General features: G+C 35.8%; 1 protein-coding gene across 3 annotated transcripts in view; it reads left to right on the forward strand.

The window, feature by feature from the left end:
- Nucleotides 1–17,316, forward strand: part of LOC129252905 (uncharacterized) — an 81,785-nt gene that overhangs the window by 40,490 nt on the left and 23,979 nt on the right. The window contains exon 2 of one of the 3 annotated variants that reach the window (XM_054891061.1): nt 11,287–11,543. The exons of 1 other annotated variant lie outside the window; for it this stretch is intronic. In XM_054891061.1, coding sequence (XP_054747036.1) covers nt 11,450–11,543 — 94 coding nt within the window. In that variant the 5' untranslated portion in view covers nt 11,287–11,449. Of the gene's footprint in view, nt 1–11,259; nt 11,544–17,316 lie in introns of those variants that run through there. One more of the 3 variants, XM_054891060.1, reaches the window with a different exon arrangement.

The following is a 17,316-nucleotide window of genomic DNA, read 5'->3' on the forward strand; positions in this document are numbered from 1 at the left end:
CCCGAGGCCAATAGTGTAGTAGCAAATCGGAATTGTTAGTGACTATCACAATCTTACTCTAGGGCGAGGCATGCATACATGCAGACATACATATTTGTATATGCACGTATATATGCTTCACTAAACACCCAGCTGGAAACCGATACCTGACGTCATGTAAGCAGCTGCATGACATGGATAATTGCCAATAAGTCGCTGCTGATTTTTCCAGATTACCATCAGTGACCCTTTAAACAACTCGCTCCGGATGTAATAGCCCTAGCATGACAGGCCCCCCCCACCCATCATGACATGCAGACTAACTCAATCCACTTATGATGCCATCTCTTTGCTTCTCTCGATGATTTATGATGCTTGACGCCCAATTTGACATATCATTCAGATTGCCATGTTGCATATTATGACATCACCTACTTCTTCTACTTCAACAAACAAACAACAAGACAATAACTGTTTTTATTCCGTAGCGTAATTTTATTTGAATATGCACAAAATAATAAAAATAAGAAATATTTTTCAAAACTACTTCAGTCAATAAAACAAAAATTGTAAACCTAACAAACATCCAAATTAATTTTCATTACTTTCACATTTATTTTTTCGTGGAGTTTCTTTTAGATGCTTCTTTCACAATATTTTTATTACCTGTTGAAAAACTCTACAAAAATGATCATACGTTCATATTTAAGTTGCTTCAAGTGAAAAAAAGGAAAACCAATTGAAGAAATTATTCATTCGGAATTTTAATGTAGGACTTGAGTGCCACTTTGTATTTGTTGTCATGCACACCGAAGCAGCCGTGCTTGGCTGAAAATGCCCTGGGCGGTATGGGATATAAATTCCCCCGTTCGGTTTTATAAAGAATAAATATAAAGGAAGTGTATTAGACAATTTAAAATCAATGTGTGACATATTTTCTTTCGTTACGTTTATTTGACTTGACAGCAGTTTGGCATTGCAGCAACCTATTTGCCAAGATATTAGATTTATATGTATGTATGTATGTACAAGTTTATAAAAAATGTTCACCCAAACGAAAAAAAGCTCCAAGCGCTTTGTGCCATGCTACAGTTCTTAATATTAATGAGTTAGTTTGGTTTAGTGCTCAGCTTAGAATTGCAAGAGCCTTCCCATCACATACATACCTAGTATGTGCCAGCCAGACCGACTTCTCTGATTCCGCTTCTGCGCTCGGCACTTGGAATCTATGTAGTGAAATTGAGTATTCTAATTCCAAAAGAAGACATCCAATCCAATGTTACAGGCGCTTTCATCAAATGAAGAGTACTAATCAATCTTTGTGGACTTAACAAAAAGACAAGCAATGGAGGTCAAAATAAAGATTTTTCATTACTCTAATCATTTTTTTACTTAGTAATTGTTTCGTATTTTGTTCTCATATAAGCGGAGCGTTGAAGTTTCAAATAAAGACTTCCATCACTCAAAATCTTTTGTTTTTATTTAGTAAATTAATTATTCAAAAACAAAATTGGATGATTGATTTTGCACTACTTTGTATATTGTCTGTTTACGTTTTGCCTATTCAATAAGCGCAAGTCAGGTATTGATTTCAGTTTTCTTAATACACTTTGCAAATCATAACATACAATCAATATGAATACAGAATTTTCTAAAAATTTTATAAATTATCAAATTACAAGCGGCTTTGCCACACTTTGGAAATATGATACAAGCAGGTCTTGCGCTACGAGCATTTGGCGAAACAAACACATCTACATATAGTGGGTGATTTGATGCTTTTTCTAAATGCGTGAATTTGCAATAGGCGCCGCCATGTTTGGATTTTCCATGTAGATCATGGAGCGAATCGAGAAGGTGTGGCCAACTTCAGACCTTTAACAGGCTCTCTGAGATTTTAAAGAAAGCTGATTTGCTGACGTAATAGGGGTATGTGACAGTGGTTTATTTGCTAGTTCGTTGCCGCCTGAACAACGATTGATTGGAAGTGTGTAAGAATGAGTGCGAAATGAGGTGTCACATTTCTGCTGCCGAATCCCTTATGCGGTGGCAGTCGAAATTACTCTCACAACTTTACTTTCTAGCAATTTCTAATTGGTGGACATTCATAATAAACAAGCAACCGTAATAATTTATCCGATTTCCCGATCGTATTTATAAAGAAGCCGCTCGTTCATGAGCTTATTTGAAGCGAGTTGTCAAATAACATTTTCTTCCGTACTACTCGTCTTATCTTGTGTTGACAAGTTTTCTCGAATACTCCTATCCTTCGCTAATTTTCATTCGTTATCGTCTACGCTTCTGAAGCGTTTGGTGAGGTGAGATTCTTGTGGGGGCCTGTTGGCGATAGTTTTCCTCGCCTGATCTCAAGACTGACATAGTTGATGGTGTTTATGTTCCTTTCTAGTTAGACAAAATTTTTCACCACAGTTATAACTTTTTTATTGTGTTTTAAATTGAAACATTAAGCAATTTATATTATATAACTTAGGCTTATGGGGCGATCTTGGAGAGCGTGAGATTGGTGAAGTCCAAGTGAATTTGCTCACTACATGCTCTTGATAGAAATAACTTACTGAGGCTAATTTTATAATTTTTTTATTTATTTTTTTAATTCTTTTTTTTAATTTTTTTCTAATGTGTTTTTTTTATTTTTGCCCTTAATATAAATAACTTACTTAGGCGGCTTTTATAATATTTTATTTTTTTTTTTTTGTAATTAAATGTTGCACTAATTGTTTTTTAATATTTTTCCAATTTTTTTTATTTATTTTTTTAATTTTGTTTTACGTTTTTTATTTATTTATTTTTTCATTTTGTTTTTATTTATTTTTATTTTTTTGCCTTTGATAGAAATATAATAACTTACAGAGGATAATTTTATATATTTTTTAATTTATTTTTTTAATTTTTTTCTAATGTTTTTTTTTATTTTTGTTTTAATTCTATTTATTTTTGCTCTTGATAGAAATAACTTATTTTTTAATTTATTTTTTTAATTTTTTTCTAATGTTTTTTTTATTTTTTTTTTAATTCTATTTATTTTTGCCCTTGATAGATATAACTTACTGAGGCTGCTTTTATAATATTTTATTTATTTATTTTTTTGTTTTTTTGCAATTAAATTTTTTTTTAAATTAAATTTTGTATTAATTGTTTTTTTAATTTTTTTTCCATTTTTTTTATTTTCATTTTTTCCAAATTTGTTTTAAATTTTTTTTTCAATTTTTTTTTTATTATTTATTTTTTTAAATTCGTTTTTGTTTTACATTTTTTATTTTCTTTTTTTTCATTTTGTTTTTATTTTTTTTTTTTTTTGATTTGATAGAAATATAATAACTTACTGAGGATAATTTTATAAGTTTTTTAATTTATTTTTTTTAATTCTTTTTTTTAACTTTTTTGTAATGTTCTTTACGTTTTTTTTTCATTTTATTTATTTTTGCCCTTGATAGAAATAACTTACTGAGGCTGATTTTATAATTTTTTTTTCATTTCATTCATTTCATTTTTTAATTTAATTTCGTTTTCCTGAATTTCTTACTTTTTGTTTTTTTCCCAATTTTTGTTTAATTTTTTTTCTATTTTTTTTTATTAAATTTTTCTATTTATTTTTTTTTTATTTTTTAATTTTTCTATTTCTATTTAATTTTAATTTTTTTTTTTTTAATTTAATGTTTCTTATATGCTTTGAAAAGGTGTACTATCATAATCTCACTTCTGACGTATGCGAAAACATGAGTTGTTTAAAGCCTCGTTTGGTTTAGAACGGCTTGGAGAGGTTCTTCCTAATTTTTGTTTTTCAACTGTAGGCCATATTCAAATTCACCTTGCACACTTGAGCAACCCGAAAAAAAAATTAGATAATACAATGAAACTTGGTGGACATAATACTCTCTATAAATGGGTCAATAACCACGCGCACCACTCATATATCGATAGTTTACAAAAACCAAACGTGATATCTGTTACAAAAAAGCTGAATTTCTCAAATTGGGTGAAAGGGATGAACCCAAAAAAAGAATAGGACTCAAGGAAAATAAAAATGGGCGATGCCACGCCCAGTTTTATGTAATTGCTTGCATTTCGATAAAGACTTCATATTACCACTTTAAATCAAGTTTTAAAAGGAGAACTCATTCCAAAAATCTGTTTTGTTTCAGAATGGAAGAATATTTTGATGATTTTTTTCTTATTCCATTTCCAATGAGTTGCACATCCAATATTAGAAGCACAAATGTAATATGCAAATGTTTTGCAGAAATGAGTAAGTAAATTTTTGCTAAATATTCACATTGATGCGGTCGGTCGGGTGATAACAAGAGGAAAGGCAAATCATCACGCCTAGTTGTAGAAGTGAGCGAAGATGAATTTTGCTCGTGCAAAAAGTTATGATGCGACACAGCGAAGCAAGTGCCATGCCGTGCGCAGATTTCTACCGCATATGCGGTAAATTTACTGTACACTTTTTTAAATTTCACAATCTACCACATTTACCGCATTTTAGTTGTTGTTGTAGTAGCATACGTGGCAGTCGTTGGCTGGATATAAAACTGGGTTGTTCCTGTAACGTTTGCAGAACCGACTGTCGTGGGAACGCATTTTAGTATGCAAAATTTCTTGTTTTTTTGTTTGGTAACTTTTGTTCAAAGTAGTAATCTTAGTACTACAAAACCATGTCTGACAGCACCTTCATATCCAGGTCGAAATCCACTTTATAGGGCGCACCAAGGTGGCGCCATCCGCAAACTGCTACTTTATTTTTGACGAATTTGACATTTGAGTGACGTCAGTACTGAAAATGAGCCAAGCTTTGTGTGCAAATGTGTGCGTGCATGATTTATACTTTCATTCTTGACTTTTCACTTACCCTCGCTTATTCTTCCTCTCATCTACTCTTCCTCTTCATTTGGTTCTCTTATTTTCTGTGCTGACGGTTTGAACCTGGGATGAAGTAGTCCTGTATTCTAGCATTCTAGCTACTAAACATAGTTTCCAGTAGGTTTTTGGCGGTGCGTTTATAGATGCATAAATTGGTAAAAAGGTTAATTCATAAATTTATGTTATATTTATTTTTAAATAAACATTTAAATTTCCCAGCACTTCGCCCAGTGGCAGTACCACCTCTGCTAAAAAGAACAAAATCTGCACTTGATGAAAAAAGAACGTAGCACTAATTGTACAAACGCCAGCAAACGCACCTACCCCCACAAGAGCTGGGAATGATTTATACACCTGTACATGCATATATACATATGCATCTCCTTGTGACTTAATTATTTTTGCGCAGAAATATAAATTTGGGAATGGAATTGACGTTTTGTCAAATACATTTCAAACCCCTTTCTAGCCAGAGAAAAATCTTTTGTAGTAAAACCATATAGTATAAAAACTGAATTCCTCTGTTATTATTCCTATATATATTTTTTTGTTTTGTTGAATAAATGAAAATCTACCGCATTTTACTCAAATCGACTGCAATTTTTTCTTAATTCTACCGCATAAAAAAAATGTAGTTTGCACAGTGGTGCCATGCAGATTTGCCTTCGCCATGCACTAAGCAAGCATACGACAAATGTACAATCATATATTCATTTATATGGTACATTTGTATATATGCGAAAAAATGTAGCTTATGAGCATAAATTTGTTTCTACGCATCCTGGATGCTTTGACAATATTTCGATTTGCTTAAATCTAATACCAGAGAATTTTTTAAGTAATACATAAAATATAAGCGTCCTGCTGCTCCTCACATATAATGGAAACTTATGTAATTATATTGTTTTAAACTATATTGGGTGCACTTCAAGGATGATGGATTTACCAGATTTGCTCTTTACTATGGTGAAAAAGAAGTTTGTGAGGGGAACTTCGGCTGCCCCGTCACTTGGGAGATTCATCCGAATTCCGCACAATCATTTCACACAAATTCACATAGTCTTCTAATCAGTCGTTTGTTCAAATAGCAACGAAGCAACATCAGTGAAAGCTGTTCTGATTTTTTTTCGTATATCATCAACACAATCTCAGTTTTTTTGTAAGCACGTCCCAAGTGACGTCAGTTCATCGGCTGATAACGGTCTGCTAAATAGCACACCTTTAACCCTTTGGGGACGTGTGTCGCCATATAGCCACCCAAATTAGTTCGTAGCTGCAAGGCTCGCGACGTCTGTTGTTCTGAGCGATAACATACGCATAGGTATAGTAAAAGAGTCACGATTTCATTCAAAGACATTAGGGGCCATTAGCGATGAAATCTAATTTTCCTTATAATGTAAACTTAAGATATGAGACGACGGTAGAGTCAGAACGAATTTCAGTTTTTCAATTTAGTCTCTCAGTGTCCCTGCCAGAGGAACCAGCAGGTTTTTTATATATTTTATCCTACGCACGATGGCTAAGCGATATAGGGATGATACGTTAGATAGTGACAGTTCTGACGAATATTACTTTGAATCTGATAAGACGGAAGATGACGGCATTACTTCGTCAAGTGGAAGTGAAATCCGTGCAGTTAGGCATCCACTCAGGCATTTCAACATTAGCAGTGATAAGAGTTTGCTTATAATTATTTTTTGATTTTATGAAAAATGTTTATTGTGTTAAATAAAAAGCCTTAGTTTTTATAACGTTCAACGTATTTATTTTCTTTACTGCGCACTCTCCAACTCTCATCCTCAGCGATGCTCGCCCGACGAGTGGCTTCGTCCCTAAAGGGTTAAAAAGGTTTTCACCACGGGTGCACATGACTATGGATAATTTTCCTGCCACAAATTAGAAGATTCATATGGACTTTAATAGAAGTGGGAGTATCTGTTCAATATTTTTTTTGGTAGAATTTTTTTTCTTTTGGTTTGACTCCGCCGTAAGACGGGATTTTCCTAGTTAGTAAATAAACTACATATTTATTTTTGCAGGAGTTTTATTTCAAAATCAAATATGACGCATGCATACATAAACGGCCCTCCCAACCGCCAATACTTTTTTTCGCCCGGCCTTTGCAACTGTTTAAATTATGCAAGGTACCTAAGAAAAGTGCGTGGAATCGATGTTTCGTAATGGCGGACTACCTGTTGAGTCCCTTCAGTTACATTATTCTTAGAATAATATACCTTTTTGGATAGCTAAAAATACACTCTAGTTTTTGGATTATTTGCAAATAATTAACATTTTTAACGATGTGTAAAATCGTAAATTTAAAACTTTACGAAGCAGTAATTTTTAGCTGCTAAGGCTTGATTAAAATTGCATTGATTATTTTTATTTACTGACGTACCCTTTAACTAAAAACGGATAAAATTTTACCCTTGAACTAACATTCAAAAATACTCGTTAACGGACGTAGAAACAAATTTTTTTTGTAAATATTTTTTAAAATCGAATGTATCGAAATCGGTTATGTTTTGGATATGATGTCATATAAGTATAGCCAACTTCTGGTAAATAATGTCTATAAGCATCTAGAACGTATCATTCAACAATGCCGTAGAGCCTTTGGCAAATCTGGGGTCTGAAACCTGCTGTGGTCTGGTAGATATACACAGCACTTATCAGACCAATCTTTATTTATGCTTCTGTGGTTTGGTGAACACGGACTATGGTTAAGTCCATACTTCGGCAACTATCCAGGCTGCAAAGAAGTGTATATTTATGCATTACGGGTGCCATGAGTACAACCTCCAGCGATGCCCTAAACACTATGCTTAATTTGCTCCCCTTGAATCTTAAGATGCAACAGGAAGCAACAAAAGCAATGTGAAGGCCGCGTAAATATGGTCTCTGGCAGGAAGACGGATCATGGGGACACAGAGAAATCTTTAAGTTGCTATCTGAGCAGTATCCATTGTTTTTGACACCTAAGACGACCTTATACCCATAGTTTCATTTGGAAGAAAATGTGATGTAAAATATGGAGTAATCTAGAGTGCATTCAAAGAGGTTTGATGGATATTTTCTTTACCGATGGGTCTAAGAATGAAGTAGGTGCTGGAACCGGATGGTACTATCGTTTAGTAATAAGTATCATTACGATATGAGAGGAATGACAACTGCTTTCCTAACGGAAATTTTTGCCATTCTGAAAGTAGCAGAATGGATAATTGAGAGGAGATGGAGCGGGACACAGATCGGAGTCTTTAGTGACTGTCAGGCTGCACTAAAGCAGCCTGTATTACAATAGCTTACAACTAACTGTATTTATTGAATTTATATTCAGAGGAGATTTATTCAGTTTTCTAAAAGATCTAAGTGAACAGCTCCGTATAAAACAACGTTAGTAAGAACGTGCATCTTCAGTTCGTCATGTAAATCGCATTTGTCCCATGGTGATAAAATTTCAAAGGTTGGCTTAGATCTCACCGTTAACTGGCCCTCAGCGAATTTAAAGGGGTCAGCTGATTGGTTGACGTAATTTGTACAAAATTATAAGTGACCACACCCTTCTTCTTTTTATTTTTTTTAACAAGCATCCAGGTGGGTTATAGTCTGAGTGTCTCTTTGTGAGGTTTTTTTACTTGAGCGTATTGGAGGGGTTGCTATGCTAAATTTTTATGGTAACCTTAAAAACAACAGCATGTCGAAGAAAAACAATACAAAATAATATAATATATAATAGTATGGTATAAAGGTTGGTTCATCTAGTAGTCTTCTTTTATTTCGAAAAAACGCTCTACTTCATTTTTCACCATAGCTGAAGGTAAAACCTGGTAATCTATCATCATTGCACACTTCCAACGTTATAAACTTATATTTATTTCCCACACTTAACCCACTTCTTAATGACAACCCAACCCGAATTCGAATTCCTTATCACTGTAGAAAGCGCAATTTTCAGACCTCAAAGGGGTGGCACAGGCGCTACTGTTGTGTAACTTGTTTGCTTGTTGTATGTGAGGACCCGTTACAATCCAAGGTGTATCAAAATATATAATAAATGGTTGTGAGAACTCTGCTACAATATTGACAGCTTTAACAAAGGGAGTTTTGGTCTTTTGGCAAGCTTTTTTAAGCCGAATCAGATCTTTGTTTTTAATGAATCAGATGAAAATCATTAGTAATCTCCGAGGGGCTTCAAGAGTTTGAGTTGTGATTTCATTGACAAGACTTTTATTTGATATGAGTTAAGAGCACTGGAGAAGTTTGTGCATCTTGCCATTGAAATTGTGGTCCATGATTGCCTCGGTTTAATGAGGAGTTAAACTACCTTCAGCTTCCTATTTGCATATCATTCAGACAGCTTTGGTTAATACTAATTTTTTTTTGTTTTTGTTCCTTTTTTAATTTGCTTTAAATATCCCCGACCTCCAAACAAATCTGAGTAGATCTTGTGGTGCCAAGGAACCGAGGTGGGCGCTTCTTTACACATCAGTGCCCAAGACCTCAAGGCTGATTCGAGCGATGGCCGCGCAGATGCACAAAAAGGGGTCCGCCGTCTTATTCTGCTCGTCATATGCTGTGCTTCGCCCGTCATCTGTCCAATCAGCTGTCGGCAGTCCGTTCTGCTTAATGACACGAAGATCTGCGACAGTCGGTCGGACATGACAGGTAAATCAGTTTTGTTCATCTGCAGCCCAGCCTGTCAAGCTCGCTTGTGGGTTAAAGTAAACCGCTTGCTAATCGGGGCTTTGATGGCTTCAGAAAGGAGTGGCAGAACGGGTTCCGGGCCAAGGAAGTTGGCCTCAGAGCCCACCCTAGCTAAAGAATCAGAGATCTTCTTGCCCGCGATACCCACGTGTCCCGGAATCCATGTTAGCATCAGGATAATATGTCTACCGACATAGTTCAGACTGGATTTATAGGACTCAACTATTCTTGAAGTGGTTTTTTGGCTATTCATGAGGTTGGTCAACACGTTGGGTAGATCGAAGTGTTGTTATACATACATATATTTTAACCTAGTAGCATACATACTTAGTGTCATCTCTATTGAAGTATGTGTTAATTATTAATAATCATGATTCAATTATCAAAGGTTTGCTCACTTGTGACATTCGAGTTTTGACACTCCCTTAGAAAAGGTTGCATTTAAGAAGAGTGGAGAAAGTGGAAATAATTAGTTGAGATTAGATGTAATTTGAGGTTTGCACTTCGACCTAATTTTTTTTTATGCTCAGTACTCATTACAGTATCTCATCCAAACCCAGTTCCCTTGTTAAACTTATGATAGAGCTGTGTTGAACTGAGCGTATGTGTCTTTCTTCTGGCTGTAATGGGCGGAGATGTCTCAGCCTTCTACGCCATATAGCGTTGCAATCCAGGAAAAGGAGTATAGGAGTCTCCATGGAGAAAATTAGGTTAGGTAGTGCTGACTGATTTGTAAAAAGATCTCACATAGACCCTAGGGTTCATTGTATTTCCAGTGCCATGTACATATCCTGAGTCGCAGATATCATTTTGTGTAATTCATAATGCACGTCCTCGCGAGCTTTAACAAACCGTTTAGCTTTTTATCAGCAATATCCTTCAAGGATGAGTCGAATCCTGTAGAGAGCAGGGTAATGGCAAAGTAGGTGTTCCAAAGTACCCCTAACATTCGTTTCATTGCATGTGTTACTCACATCGGTCTTCACTAATCCCATTTGGCTGCATGTTCAGTACTCCAACCAATATTTTGTCGTCTTTCCTATACAGTGAAAAAATAAAGTTTGTAATTTTGATATTCCAAATTTTTAGCATAATTTTGGCAGTTTTGTAGGAGATGAAGGGGGGAAGGTGTATTGGAGTCTCCTGTGTAGATGAGTGCGCAATCTGGCCTGTGAGAATGCCCCTGAGCATTCTCAGTTCATTCCTTGGGAGGGCTATGAGTTTGCTAGATTTCTTTTGGTTGTACCCTCCTCAATAAGGATTTCACCTAGTGTAGTCCCCTAAGTTTGGTGCAAGTTAATCTCTCTTAGCCTTAGTTCTTCACTCCTAAGCTCCTGCTTGATGGTGTGTTGTCCCATAGCAAGGAAGGGCTCGTCTCCTATAAAACGAGGCCGCAGCCTCTTTTACCAATGCTTCCACATTCAAGGATCAGTGAGGACTTACCCTCACATAAAGACAGTGTGTTTAAAGGAATTGTAAATAATTAAATCTCTTTTTTTTTCTACAAATTTTACTTTTCGTTCACTTTTACTCAAAATTTCTAGAGTTAGAAATCCAGCGTCTTGCTAAGGGTGTCGAGTAGTCAAGAGGCAACGAGAAAGGTGCTTACTGAGCAAACCTTCTCTTATTGAATCATGATTAAAAACTATAACAACGTTTTTGGAATGAGAATCTTTAAACTCAACTCAGGGCGGTACAAACCACCACCCTTCATATTTGCAGTGATGTCGTTTGTGTAAATGGATTAGTATGTATGTACTTAAACGGTTTCAATACATGTATTTACATGCGACCATAAAAAAAACTCTACTTGAGGTAATATCACCGAAAAATAGACACCAATGTTTTCAAGTGATTTCGGTGCCCATACTCAGCCGAGAGTATAATGAATTATTCAAAAGCAGAGATTTTGATCTTTTTATCGCTCTATGTAATCAATGCGGTGGAAACAGAAATAATTTTGCGAGTGGATCCCTTAGGTAAGCACATACATATTTACACTGCTTCTGTTTACATTTACATATATTATATTATTTTCGTGTATTTCGTTATTGAATAAGTTTAGTCTGTTTTTTCTTCGTGATTTGGTAATTGCAACTGAAGTTACCGTATAAAGCTATGTAAGGAGGTATTACATTGCATGCTGAGTAGGCCAGCACAGATAGGTAGAATTTTTTACGTGCTGCTGGCTTTTACAAACATACATATAAGAAAATATCGAAAAGAATTTTTATTTTGCATATCGTTGCCGAAAATTGTGACTAATTTCACGTTTTCTGCTAGAAATAATGAAGTGCTGTAAAATTATATATAGTGAAGGACTTAAGTCTACATACAGCAGCATATTTTCTTTTTCCCAGAAGGCATACAATAACGCATGGGCTGAAAGTCACGGGCCTAACACTTAGATGGCACTAGATTTATTGCATTCACCTATTTTTCAGTTAGTACTAACTTTCAAATGACAGCTGTTAAAATTTTTGTGCTAAGAGTGACGCTACTTTTGTTATTTTCAAAACAATGGATCAAAAAGAATTTCGTGTTTTAATTTTGCTCTGCTTCTTGATCGGAAAAAATATCGTTTAAACAAAGCAACGGTTTGAAAAGTGTAATGGGGACTCCGCTCCATCAGAAACAACAATAAATCGATGGTTCGATGGTTTGTTGACTTGAAAAGTGGTCTTAGAGACACCGACGACGCATAACGCAGTGGACGTCCAAATGAGGCTGTAACACCAGAAAACATCAAAAAAATTTACAAAATCGTTTTGTATGATGGAAAAGAGAAGTTGCGTGAGTTAGCTGACATCGTAGAGATATCAAAAGAACGGCTTTATATTCATGAGGATTTGACTATGAAAAAGCTCTATTCAAAGTGGGTGCCGCGTTTGCTCACTGCTGACCAAAACCAACAACGTGTAGATAATTCTGAGCAGTGTTGGGCCATGTTTAAATGTAATAAACCGGAACTTTTGCGCCGATATGTCACAATGGAAGAAACATGAATCCATCACTTGACTCCGGAATCAAATCGATCGTCATATGAGTGGACAGCTACTGGTGAAACTCGACCAAAGCGCCCGAAAGCATGATAATCGGTTGGAAAAGTTATGGCCTGAGTGGTGTAATATTTATCGACTTTCTTGAGAAGGGAAATATCATCAACAGTGAATATTTTATAGCGTTATTGGAGCGTGTGAAGGCCGAAATTGCAAAGAAACGTCCGCATATGGCAAACAAAAAATTCGTTTCATCAAGACAACGCACCGTGTCACAAGCCAATCAAAACAATTGCAAACTACATGAATTGGACTTCGAATTGCTTCTACATCCACCGTATTTGACAGATTTGGCTCCCAGTGACTACTGGCTGTTCGCACACCTAAAAGATGCTCGCCGGTAAGAAATTTCGCTCTAATGAAGAGGTTATCGCTGAAACTGAGACTTGTTTTGAGGCAGAACGATTTATCTACAAAAGTGGTATTGAAATGTTGGGGCGGCGCTGAAATGATGGAAATTACGTTGACGAATAAAGCTAATTTTGAACAAATAAAATAAAAAGTGTTTTCTTTGTTAGGCTCGGGACTTTTCAGCCATGTGTTACACCCATCTGCTTTGTTTCATTTAAGCAAGGCAAACATTGAAAAAGTAGCGCAATGGGTTGGGTAGCTACAGCTGCATCTGGCGTTGGAAAGCTGACTTTTATTGAAGGTACTATGGGCCGATAAAAACATAAAAACTTATTGGAAGAACATTTGAAATCATCAGTAGAATGCTTAGATCTTGGGCAAGGTGGAGTTTTCCAAAAAGACAAAAAGGATTTTATATTACGCACACAGACAACTAAATGTATCGCCGCAAAGTCCGGATTTAAATCCGTCTGGGCATGTTTGGGAGCTTTTGGAGAGAAAAATTCGACGAAGTATAGTCACTACATAACTACCTAATCTAACGCAAAATCATAAAGAAAGAGTTGATGGAAGCATGGAGCCAAATTACGCAGGAAGAGCTTTCTCAACTAGTTGGATCAATGCCACCACGCGTTGAAGCAGTGATTGATAACGATGATGAACCTACTAAATCCTAAAAGTATTCAAAAAGCTAGTTTTAAAATAAATAAATTTGTTTTTGTTTTTAAGCTAACTGAAATGTATGTAGACTTTTGTCATATCACTTTTATATTGTCTTGTAATTTTTTTGTTATAAAGGAAGTGAAATAATTTAATAAATTTATTAATAAATATGAGCTCCAAAAAAAAAGCTACATCAACAGTTTTTTCATCTATTGTAAACCTTCTGGAAAATAAGCAAATGTGCTGCTGTGTGTAGACTTTAGTCCCTCACTGTACATATAGTATTTTTCGGTGCAAAATCTGAAATCTCCAAAATTAACGTAGTGGCTAATGCTGCAAATCTCTTATAAGCTGCTGAGCATTTCTTAAGCGTGTTTTGATAAGTAAATACTTTAGCTCTCGGTTTGGGCTAAACAAGCTTCTTACACCACGCGTAAAGCCAACCAAACCAACCATGCGTATGACTGCGTTCATACAGGAAGACTTTTGTTGAAGCAACTCGTAACTTGTGCAACAGAGGCAAAAGAGAGGAAAGAGAGGGGCACTGAGTTGCTAGTGCTCGGGCAACTCGTTTTGTGTTTTCATTCTTCTCAATGTTGTTGTTGGCTTTAGACCAAAAACTAAAATAATTACAAGTGTGTGAACGACACGGACAACACTAAAAGAGAATTCGCATAGTTGAAGCAACAAAAGTTCCCGTGTGTGAACACGTTCTATCGGGTATAGAAGTAGAACAAATCGAAAAGAAAATTAATCAGCCATTTTAGTAACACAAGCTTGGTATCAACTTTTCCGTTTCTGTGTTGGCTTGACGTTGGTTACCGCAACCAGGTAAAGTTAATAACGAAGCTCGGAGGGCAGCGCCAGAGAACGTTGATATACTGAGAAGCATAGATAACTCACGGTGGAGAGAATACAAAAGGCGTGGTCAATATCAGATCGTTAACGGCTCTCAGCGACTATGAAGGAATAGCTGATTTGCTGACGTAAAAGGGGATGTGACACTGCTTTGCTTAGAAAAGCAGCCGACAAAAGCTTGCAAATAACTAGATGCGAAACTCTTTTCCTTGAGAGAGCGCTGTCGATGTGAATTTATTATTATTATTACTTTAGCCAGAGATGCAATACCGAAAGAACCATGTCTTTTAGTTTTAGTTTTGGGGGACAGATTTTGCGGACGATTTTTGGAATTTGACAGGCGACGAAAGAATGAGCTTTACGGCGACATAGAGTTAGTGCAGCGAATAAAGATCCATCGGCTTCGTTGGCTGCGTCATGCCATCCGAATGGAGCCGAAGTGTTTGGCTCTCAAAATATTCCATAATGTATCAGCTAGTGTTAGCAACGGAAGGGAAAGCCCTCCTCCGCGTTTGAAAGATCAGGTGGAGAAGGACTTGGCTCCCTTGGTGTGTCCAACTGGCGCCGGTTAGTATGAGAAAGAAACGACTGGCGCATTTTGTTAAACTTGGGCAAAATCGCGTAAGAGGTTATCGCGCCAATCAAGAGAAAGAAGAAAGACAGAAATAAAGAAGACGAAAGACAAAAATAATGCAGAGGAAAAACATAATTATAAATAAACATAAGAAAGAAAAAAATATTGAAATTTTAAAATTGTTTGAATAAAACATAAAAAGTGGGCACAAAAAACCAATTTGCAAAATAACAAACAAAATAAGTCAAGGCCAAAAAAAATAAAAATTACGATTAACAAAGTAACACTTCACTTTTTGTAATTTAAAAAATTGTTAACAAAATATGTTTGCAAAATATCAAAAATTCAAGAAATTGCAGTACAATTTTCCTTTCAGTCGCTTGGGACGTTGAAAACTCATTAGCATTCTCGAACGCACTTAGTTTTAACTTGTGGGATTTCTCGGCTGAAATGTGTTACAATAAAACTTATTGGCTTAAAATATCAACCCTGCACTAACTTTAATATTTAGCTTCTCCCTTTTTATTCTTTCCTCTTATTTTACAGTAATATACTAAGTTGTTCAATAAGTTTTGCGGTTCGATAAGAAAAACTTAAATTTATGCTTTGAAAGGCACTTTATTATTCAGTATAGTCTTTCTGAACATCAATTCACTTGTTCCAACGAGATTCCAATTTATGAATTCCATCTTTGAAGTGAGAATCTGTAAGGGCTCCAAAATACATTTGATCAGCTGTTACGACCTCATCATTTGATGAAAAACGCTTTGCATGGATGAATTTTTTTTACGTCTGAAAGCAGATGGAACTCGTTATCGGCTAAATATGGTGAATACGATGGATGCTCCAACAATTCCAACTTTAATTCTGGGATTTTAGCAATTGTCAAAATACTCTTGTGACACGGTGCATTGTCCAGATGAAAAAGAATTTTTTTCTTTTGAAAACTGGGTCGTTTTTCAAGAATTTTTCCCTTCAGCTGGTCTAAAAGGTTACAAATTCCTTTCCCATCACAAAAAATTGATAAAAGCACCTTGACCGATTTCTGGATACGAACTCGTTTCGGAGCCGAAGAACCAAGTTCACACCACTCCTTAGCCTTTTCTTTTTATTTAGAACCATGGTGATACCCCCAAGTCTCATTCATAGTGATGAATCTACGCACAAAATCTATTTTATCCTTTCGAAAACCCTCAAAATGTTGTTGAGAAAGTCGTATTCGAATGTATTTTTGCTCCATTGTTAGCGAATGCGACATCCATCGTGACCACAGCTTTCTGAAACACAATACTTCCGTCACTACACTGCCCAATCAGATGCCTAGGGCTTATACTGAATCTTTCAGTCACTCGACGATTTTCTAATACGATATTCTGTATTTTTCTACGATTTCTGGTGTTGTTGCCATTTTTGGACGTCTTTGACGTGGATCGTCTTCAAGGCTTGAACGACCCCGTTTAAATTCAGCAACCCATTTTTCTACTGCACTAATATTATTATAACATTCGTTCATAAATTTTCTTTGTTTTTGAAGCTTCCAAAGTGAATAATTCAATCACTGCACGAAACTCGATTTTCTTCGTTGTCGAAAATACTGTGACACGTCAAAACTAAATGGCTTGTTAACAGAGAATGAACTGAAAGATTGAAATGAAGCTTCACATACGTTCATATGAAGAGTGTACCGACATAACAGAAAAAAGTTTGGCTAGTAGCGGGCCCTTTCTTATCGAACCGCAAAACTTATTGAGCAACTTCGTAAATTTCGGAAAATAAATCAAATTGCGACATTAACTGTTTTCGTCAGGTATTCTTCGCGCCCTTTATTTCTGACAGCTCGCCATTTCTATTCATTTATTTGCTTTTTATCTATAACCTGTTTTCCCGGGGCAGGGGTTGGCAGTGCTGCTAAGAATTCGAATGAGTTCTTGGGTGCACTCTCACTTAAAAAATGAGTTTCGAGTCTAGTTATCAGTACTGAGCAGTTTCAGCGACTACGAATAATCTGAATTGCCAGAAAGTCGACTTGCAAGTCGCCATCGTGACGTCAGTGCAGAAAATAAACAACAGAAAAAAAGGAGGAATAAGCGAATCTAAGTGGAAAGACAATAATGATGGAATAAATCGTACACACATACATCTGCATGTGCATACATTTTCATACAAAGGTTTGCTTACTTTCTGTACTGGCGACACTTATTTTTCAAATTCGCCAAGAACAACGTTCGGGTTCTTGAATGGTGCCAT

This window comes from Anastrepha obliqua, chromosome 1 (assembly GCF_027943255.1).
Source record: "Anastrepha obliqua isolate idAnaObli1 chromosome 1, idAnaObli1_1.0, whole genome shotgun sequence".
In the NCBI taxonomy this organism is placed as follows: Eukaryota; Metazoa; Arthropoda; class Insecta; order Diptera; family Tephritidae; genus Anastrepha; species Anastrepha obliqua.